This window comes from Gavialis gangeticus, unplaced genomic scaffold, assembly GCF_001723915.1.
Source record: "Gavialis gangeticus isolate Ggan-Ray unplaced genomic scaffold, GavGan_comp1, whole genome shotgun sequence".
In the NCBI taxonomy this organism is placed as follows: Eukaryota; Metazoa; Chordata; order Crocodylia; family Gavialidae; genus Gavialis; species Gavialis gangeticus.
In genome coordinates, this window is record NW_017729033.1 from 105,192,818 (window position 1) to 105,202,563 (window position 9,746).

The 9,746-nt window shown below is 41.1% G+C and overlaps 1 protein-coding gene across 1 annotated transcript in view; it reads left to right on the forward strand.

The window, feature by feature from the left end:
* The window catches only part of WDFY3 (WD repeat and FYVE domain containing 3), a 258,223-nt gene that overhangs the window by 194,426 nt on the left and 54,051 nt on the right, over positions 1-9,746 (forward strand). Inside the window, exons 41-43 of the mRNA XM_019525884.1 lie at positions 3,869-3,922; positions 6,874-7,042; positions 7,625-7,788. Coding sequence (XP_019381429.1) covers positions 3,869-3,922; positions 6,874-7,042; positions 7,625-7,788 — 387 coding nt within the window. The remainder of the gene's footprint in view (positions 1-3,868; positions 3,923-6,873; positions 7,043-7,624; positions 7,789-9,746) is intronic.

Sequence of the window (9,746 nt, forward strand, 5' to 3'; positions counted from 1 at the left end):
ACCAGGTCTCCGTTATCCCTATGATGTCATAATTATTTGCATCTTGGAATACTTTGCAAGTTACAGAGAAATGGAAAAAAACCTGTGTTGCATATAAAAAGGGTAAACATGGTGCCTTGAATTAAATAGCCTGTCAGGATTACATTAATTTCAGGCAGAATAATGGAACTGCTGAAAAAGGACTCAATTCATAAAGAATTAAAGCAGGATTGTGTAATTAGTAGTGGTAATATATTAGCATTGCCATTTATGAGAACTGGATCACTGTCTTGATAACATTTTTGATAATACTATGCTTGGGTAACAAAGGTAATGGTGTCGACATAACATACTTCTCTAAGGTTTTTGATTTGGTTCCAAATGATTAAGAATGTAGAATAAATCAAATCCAGCATGACTTTACATTGATTAAAATTAGCTAATAAATCTGAAAATGTAATTGTAAACAAGGAATCATTAGTAGAAGTGTTTACAGAAGGCTCGGTAATGTTTGCAATAGAACATTTTTAACAATGACCTGAAAGAGAACACAGTTGTGACTGGTAAAGTTTGTAAAGTTGGGGGAATGTTAAATAATCTAGAGTCTCAAATGAACAGGAATCTGGGTTTTGTTGATAAGCTGGGTAGAGTCAAACAGCAGGTCTTTCAGTATGGCCAAATGGTAAGTCATTCATCTACAAACCATGGACGTGGGCCATACCTACAGGATGGGGGACTTTCTTCTGGGATGTCCTGGCCCTAAAAAAAAATCTTAGGGGAAATACTGAAATAATTAGCTAAACATGAACTCCTGGCCTGCGGCTATATAATCTTTGGAGCTGAATACAGATAATCAAAAAGCCTAAGGTCAAATCGATTCAATCCTCTCGGGTTAGTCTAAGCTATATAGATTCAACAGATGAGCAAGTGAACAGACATGCACTTTTGATTCTGGAAATGCAGCTACAGGCCTGCAGTGGCCCAGGCCAAATGTTAGGGAGTGCTAGAGCACCCCTCCCTGCTTGGCTGGAGCAGACAGCTTGGGCCAAAGCTAGCCACCCACCCTGGCATGCTGGAGAACTGTGAGTTAACTTGAATCTGGAGGGGATCTGGGGCAGAAGTTCAGTATACTGATTTAACCTAAATCAGTTAAGTCTGATATAGTACATCTATCCAGGTTTATCTTAAACCAGTTTTGGCCATTTTGAAAGCGGTTTATATGCATTGAACTTTGGTGTTACAGCATTTAACTGGTTTCCAATCGCATATATCAGTTTGTGTAATTTGTCTCCCTACCCTGGATGTCTCAACAGGGGAGTATTATGTAGGAGCAGGGAGGTAATATGCTGGTGTTTGGTACTGGTGCAGCCTCTGTGTCTGGTACTGGTGTCCACAGTTCAAGGAAGTTGTTGATATATTGAAGAGAGTTGAAGTAGGGCTCACAAGAACAATTAAAAGGTGGGGGGAAATTCTTTACAGTCAAAGATTCCAGTGGCTTGATCTGTCTGGCTTGTCAAAGGGAAGTTTAAGGGATGATTCATTCACCTATGTGGTGAACAGAAAAGTCATGAAGGGCACTTGAATTCAGTTGAGAAAGTTGAAGCTTGCACTTTATTTCTAGTCTGAATCTGTCTAATTTTTCACTAGTGAAGCTGATTAACCATTGGAACAGGTTACCTCAGGTTACGTCAGGGTTGTGGTAGATTCTTGAACCCTGTGTTTACCTCAAGGTTGGCTGTTCAGAGAGGCTCTATTTTTGAAATAGGAATTCATTCCTAAATGTATCCTGGCATTTGGAACAATACACAGTATCTAATACCAGACTGAATGTTTAGTATTCGCATTGTTTAGGAGAAGTTGAGTCACTACCGGTGCATGAGTAAGGTTAAGCTTGTTGCGAGAATTATCATAGCGCATATCCATGAAGGGCCAGCAGGGGAGATTATGCTTGGGAGCAACCAACACAGGTTCATTAGAGGCAGGTCCTGTCAGACCAACCTGGTGGCCTTCTATGACCAGATCACCAAATCCTTAGATGCAGGGGTAGCAGTGGACATAGTCTTTCTGGACTTTAGGAAGGCCTTCGACACTGTCTCTCACCCCATTCTCATTTAAAAAAAAAAAAACTAGGGGACTGTGGTGTCGACACCTACACAGTCAAATGGGTCACTAGTTGGCTGGAGGGCTGCACCCAGAGTGGTGGTGGACAGGTCATTTTCTACCTGGAGGGATGTGGGCAGTGGGGTCCCCCAGGGTCCTTAGGCCCGCATTATTCAACATCTTCATCAGAGACTTGGACAAGGGGGTAAAAAAGCACCTTGTTCAAATTCACAGATGACACTAAGATGTTGGGGGGATGTGGGCATGCTAGAAGGGAGGAATAGGCTACAATCAGACCTAGACAGGTCACAGGGGTGGGCAGATGAGAACAGGATGGGATTCAACACTCATGAGTGCAAGGTGATGCACCTGGGCAGGAAGAACCAGCACCATACCTGCAGGCTGGGGAACTCCCTTCTCGTCAGTGCAGAGGCAGAAAAAGATCTTGGAGTCGTCATTGATGCCAAGATGAACATGGGCCAGCAGTGTGGGGAAGTGGTCAGGAAGGCCAGCCGCACCTTGTCATGCATCCACAGATGCATCTCGAGCAGGTCCAAGGAGGTGAACCTCCCCCTCTATGCGACACTGGTGAGGCTGCAGTTGGAGTACTGAGTCCAGGTCTGGGCGCCACACTTCAGGAGGGATGTGGACAAAATGAAGAGAGTCCAAAGGAGGGTCACTTGCATGATCATGGGGCAGCAGGGCAGGCCCTGTGAGGAGAAGCTAAAGGACCTGAATCTGTTCAGCCTCCACAAGAGAAGGCTGAGGGGGATCTAGTGACTGTTTGCAAATTAGTCAGAGGGGACCAGCAGGCACTGGGGGAGTCCCTGCTCCCCCGAGCACTACCAGGAGTGACAAGAAATAATGGTCACAAGCTGGCAGAGGGCAGATTCAGGCTAGACATCAGGAGGCGCTACTTCACCGTCTGGGCGGCTAGGATCTGGAACCAACTTCCAAGAGAAGTGGTGCTGGCTCCTACCCTGGGGGTCTTTAAGAGGAGGCTGGATAAACACCTTGCTGGGGTCGTTTGACCCCAGTACTTTTTCCTTCCATGGCAGGGGGTTGGACTTGATGATCTGCTCGGGTCCCTTCCGACCCTACTGACTATGAAACTATGAGGTAATTTTGTGCCCCAGGTTTGTGTATTTTGGTTTTCTAAAGTCAACCAGATAGTACGCCAGTATTAATTTTTTATGGAGGTTCATACTTAGAGCAGTGCATGAAAATTTAGCCCTTACAGTTGTTGCTGATGTAACGTTACTGAGATAATTTGGTGAGAAGTGTAATTCTCATGCCCTGAAAAAAATTGCATAAAATGGATACCTGATCTTTAGACATACTGCAAACTGTAAGCCTCCTGACTTGGTTTTGTGTGCACATCTTATTTGTGCCCATAGAACTTTGATACATATTTCAGTGTTGTTTCTGGATACATGGGCCGTAAGTAGTGACTGCATGTCACCCTTTTGAGTGGCAGCTTGCTCCTTAAAAATTTATATTCATTTTGAAAGATCTGGGTTTTTTTGTATCTGTCTCATCAAAATAAGTGTGGAAAAATTTTACTTTAAGAAGCAAAATCATGAACTATTTTAGGAGAATGGTAAGGTGGATTCTGACCATGCTAACTGTGCTTACATTATTGGTTAAAATTCACTTTGTTGACATCACACTCATGAGTTTTAATGACTGGTGGACTTGCACAAAAAGGAGAATGTGCCACTGTGCATTATTCTCAAAAGTGTTTTGTTTTTTTTTCCTGATATGTTTATACTTAATACGCTATTTTCAGTCTGACTTCTCAAGTAAACCTCCTGAGACACCCGATGATACCATTCCTCCAAAGGTAAAGACATAAAATTACCCACTGAAAGAATGTAAAACAAATACAAACTTTTTCTGCATGTTAGGCAATCTTAACAAGGCTTCTGTGTTTGGCTTTCAACCTTGCTTTTTCAATATTTTCAGGATTAAAGGTTTATATCATTCACACTCCTGGATGTTGCTGTTCCTTCTTCAGTCTCCACTTAAACCTTTCTTTAGATCATCTCCTCTGTGCTGCACACTAACAGGCTGTATTGGGCTATCGCTGTTCTCACTGTAAAATGTGTATTGTCTTTGGATCCAAACTAATAGACTATGGAACACGTTTAGTAATGGGCAACAGTTATTTTTGTAGTAAGGAAAATTAACACCACTGTTACGTTATTTTTTTAAAATGATGATCAGCATTTGGAAGTTTGGAGTGTGCCTCTCCCAATTGTAATTAACTTTACTTATTAATATCAAGAAAATAAACCCTATTAAAAATATACAATAGCTTTTGTGGGAGTGGATTGTAACCAAATTGTTGATGGAACCAAGGTCAATTTTTTTCCTCCAAATCCCCCCATGGTAGAAAAAAAGGAGATCATTGAAATGCATTTTAAGATTCAAAATACCAGACATGCCTCAAAAATAATCAGGACTTGGATGCTGTTGGCCCCTCTGCATATTCAAATACTATTACACTTTCCTTTTAAATTATGTTTTAAGTCTTGCCCATCACTAAGTATGGTATGCAGTTTGCATTCACTTATTTTGTAATAAGCTTCTTGTTTAACTAATACATATAAAATAAAAACTGTTAAATAATATAAAGTATTATATATAGTGTATTTAGGATGATTATTCTCATTTTTCCTTCAGTTTAATTCTGTTGTTTTTTTCTATAGGCTCTTCGGTTATTGCCACAAAAGTAGTATGGCAGTGAATTAATTTAATTTCAGCAAGTGTAATCCTGGTTTCTGGTACTAAACTATCAGGACATTTAATCTGTCACCCTCCCCTTACGTGAGCTGGCATATCTAAAAAGATGCATTCCCTCTTAGTTCATGAGTACAGAGGTGTAGTTAGCCAACTTCATCTGAAGTCAGGTAGAAGTCATGGCAGGGCGGCATCTTAGAAGACTAGCTGGTTCAGAGAGGCATAAACTTTTGTAGGCAATAACCTACTTCAGTAATAGGCTGTCATCTGTGAAAGCTTATGCCTCTGAATCATTTAATCTCTAAGGTGCCATCCTGCTTTGTTTCTTTCAGTTCAGGGATAGTCTGAGAGGAATAAAGACGTCTCCATTTTATTAGCCTTCATCTTTTGATCATTCAACACATTTGTAGATATGCTAATTTATCTACTTCACTAATTTATCATTTTGCTGCCCAAATATTTACAGGTGGATCACATGTAGATTCACTTTTTAAAAACTTATGGTTTTGTATTTCCAGTAACTAAAACTGCAAGAGGGAATGCCTAAACTTATTAAAATAGCTGATGGCAGGTGGTACCATGCTGGGTTTATGATGATAATTAAAGCATGAATAGGAATAATTTTTAGGTTTCATGGGAAAGGGTACTGCAAGGTACGTTTTTTTTTTTTTTTTTTTTTTAATTTCAGAGTTTAACCTGTATGAGTACTGAGAGGCAGTTAGCCATCTTAATCTGAAGGCAGGCAGAATACAGGGCAGGGTAGCACCCAAGGGTGCCTGTAGACATGCAGGGACACTGCTCTGGTGCACTGTAATTAGAACATGTTGGAACAGACTCGATTTAACTGAGTCTGCTAGTGTGCTAATTAGCATGCTGTAGCCACCTCCATGTCTCATGTATTCAGTGTCCCTGCGCTTCAAAATGGTGATAGGGGCACTTTAACTAAAGCTTGTCAAATGAGCTGTAATTAAAGCACCCGCCTCCACCACCATTTTGAAGTGCAGGACGCTGAATACACACAATGCTGCAGGCACTTTAATTGGAGAGGCTCTCAGAGCTGCTCTAATTAAAGTGTTTGCCCCTGCCCCCACTCCTGGAGCACCTATAAAGATGGTCTTAGAGACTAACTGGTTCAGAGAGATGAGCTTTCGTAGATTACAATATAGTTTGTCAGTTGTCTTTCTGAATCAGTCTCTAAGGTATTGCCTTGCCATGCCTTCTGCTTCAGTACTGGGTTTTCTAACCTTCTAAGCAACAGTCAGAAATGAAAATCTTCAATTTAGATTCCAAATCTATCTTTTCTCCATCAACAGAAAGTAATTTTTCCTTTTGGGAAGGAAGGAAATCATTCATTTCTCTTCCTTTAACTTTGTTTCCCCAATTTTCCTTGTGTGATCATTCAGACACATTCAGTCTCCTCATTTTGTAGTATCTTGTACTCACTGAAAGATATGCGTTGCAATTTACTTCATTAAATAAGACATCTCAGGCCACTCCCCTACCACCACTAATTTCAATAGGGTTTTTGTTTTTTGTAGTTAAATCCCCAAAAGCTTTTCTGAGACCAACAACCCCTTGGTTTTATGTCAGGCTTAATGCATCACAAGTGTTTGTACATCTTTATCTTTCCTTGAGGCAGAATTTTATTTAAACTAATGCCTGAAGAAGAAATAAACTATTTAATGGATAAGTTGCTCACACTTCAGGGATTGATGGAATATAATAAAACATCCATCTGAGATAAATACACTTAACTTAAAATGCAGATTTATCAGGTCTTTTGTGACGAATCATAATGCACTGGCCATATTTATTAGCTCTGTATTACAAGCTTTTCTGCAGGCAGTGTCCCAGTTGGATCATTATTTCAGAGACTGATTAGCTTCTTTGCATATCTTTTTAGAAATGGAATCTTAAAGCTTTGTCTTTATTGGTTTTAATTAGTTTAGGATTTACCTCAGGTAAAGGTGCATGTACCATGTTTGCATATTCTTGAAAACTATTTGTTTACATTGTTGGTTAACCACAGGCTTTCTTTTGATTATTTCTAAGAAACCAGCTCGCTACCGAAGGGCCATAAGCTATGACAGCAAGGAATACTACATGCGCCTGGCTTCTGGGAATCCTGCTGTTATCCAGGATACTATAGAAGAAAATTCAGAGGGTGAAGCCACTCAGCAGGAGCCAGAGCATGGGGAAGATACTATTGCTAGAGTTAAAGGTTGGTCATTTGTTCCATTAATCTGTTTGAGGCTAAGTTCTGATATTTAAATAGATTTCTGCTTGCCTAAGTTTGGTTTCTTCAATTTACTCTTACTTTAAAGTTAACCCCAAGGGTCCTGTTGGTTCTCATTCTACTGCCAGAACAGCAAGCAGCCAATTTTGAGGTTCCCGTGTTTTGCTAAGTGACTAGTCTAGATGTTGACAACAATAGCTAATAAAACTCTTATGAAACTATATACATGTATACACATGTGCAAACGCACACACATTTTTCTGTCCCTCTTCCACCCTTTTTGGTTATTTGGAGTAGTAGGGATCACAAAATGGCCACGCCTTCATATGTTATATTAAAAGTAAGACTCAGACGAGATCATGTTAAAAGATGTCCCAGGAACAAAAGGGCAGTAGGTACTGCTAATGGGAATTAAAAGATATTTGTAAAACTGAAGCTTCGGTGGTGTTGAAAACCACAATTCAGTCACATTCTAAATTTGTCAACATTACTTACATATGTACAGGCCCTCATGCTTTGTCCCCAGTCCACCAATTTGGTCACTATGAATTGATTGCCTCTACACAGGTCTTGTAAAGCCTCCACTGAAGCGATCTCGTTCTGCTCCTGATGGAGGGGATGAGGAGAACCAGGAACAACTTCAGGATCAAATATCTGAAGGAAGTTCAATTGATGAAGAAGAGAAAACTGATAATACAACTTTACTTCGACTACTTGAGGAAGGAGAGAAGGTACCATACGTTAGAAACACCAAACATTTACTGTTCAGATTTCTGCATCATGCCTATCACATTAGAAAGAAAATAATAAGCCTTCCTAAAAGACCTCTCCAACTCTGTCCTTTAATCTTTCCCAGAAAGTTGTCTCCCTCCCTCTCAACACCCTTTTAAAACAAGCAAGTCTTACAGTGTGCCTTAAGAGTTACTGGTGTGATCTTTGGTTCTAGTTCAGGGAGAGAAAGCAAGTTTCTGAGCTTAGGACATCACACTTGAGAAAGTGTTTTTGTCTCTAGCCCTTGCTAATTTAAACGAGGCAGTTATTGGCTCAGGCCTTCCCAGTGTTTGCACCAGGCATGTTATTACACAAGAATAGAAATGTCTGTAACTAACTCTAATCCACAAACCATCTTGGCCACGTCCAGATGAGTGCAGCTGTGTGACCACACGTTCAACCTCTGTGGCCACGCTTTCAGTTGTTCTCCACACTGCAAGGGAGCAGCATGGAGGTTTTTTTGAATCCCTGGATATCCGTGTGTCCCAAAAAAAAAACCACGGAAAAAATGTGGAGTGGTGCATGCGGTGCCGGTGTGTGACACACAGAGCGGAGCCTGGATGGCAAGAGCTGCACTCTGCTGCAGGCCAGGCTCTGTGCAGCTTAGTCACTGCTGCTGCAGTCCCGGGAGGCCCCCAGAATCCCAGGTAAGACTACCCTACTCCACTTGGGGTAACATGTCGTGTACCAGAGCATGCATGGAACAGACATTCCCTGGGGGCAACTAGCAGCAACACAAGGTGCACTGCTGCTAGTTATCCCTGGGGAACCAAACATGCACTCATGTCTGGACATTGCCAAGATTTTCTCTCACTTGTAACAACAGGCCTCTGCAAGAAAGTAGTGCTTATGCAGTAAGTTTGACTCGTCCTGCCTGTTGTCACCAAGACAGCAAAACTCAAGCTGCCTTTAGTAATGTGCATCAGGGAGTGTATGAGGTGGTATTCTAGGAGTGGGTCACACTACATGGCTGCCTCCTGCAGGATGCATCTGTTGAAAATTGCTTAATTTGCTTTGGTAAAGGAGGTGGTAGTGTTCAATGGGAAAACGTGTTGATAATACTTGTGTAAAGTGTTGGCTCCACAATTGGAGCTTACTTTAAACCATCCTGTAAATCCAGTCAAATCTGGTTTATAAGATGTCTTGGTAAATTATGCAGCATACAAGAAATCAAAATTCAACATATCTCCACCACCCCCACAATTACTACTCCCCACAACAGAACCATCAGCATTCCTGGATCTCATAGCTGCACCTCCAGATATGTAATAGATCTCATCCAATGCACCAAGTGCCATGATGGAAAATACTTAAGAGAGACCGAACAGCAGCTGCACGCCAGAATGAATGCACACTGGAAATCTATCAAAGACAAGAATACCCAATTACTTGTGGGGCACATTTCTCACAAGAAAACCACTGACTCTCAAATCTCTCAGTAATAATCCTTAAAGGGAATTTACAAAACATTTTTCACAGATGAGCCTATAAACATCACTTCATCAACCTCCCGGATACAAAAAATCATGGACTAAATATAGACATGGGATTTATGACGCATTATAATACTGCCTGACATCTGACTGCCCAGGTACCTCTCCACTATTTACCAGCAACATTCATTCCCCACCCCCCCCCCCAGCCTCTCTCATCCCCTCACTCCTCAATTTACATCCTCACTGACTGGCTTTCTTGCATGCATACTAGCCTATGGCTTCTTTACTATTAATTCCATCCAGGGAGAGCACACCCCAACTCCAGATGCTTCCTCAGCCTGATGAAGGGTATTTATACCTGCAGGCTTGTTAAGAAGAATTTTTTCCAACTATTTGAATTGATCTAATAAAAGATAGCAGATTTACCCCAAGAAACTTTTCTGCCTATGTCCTTAAGCCAACACAGCTACAGCCAAATCCTT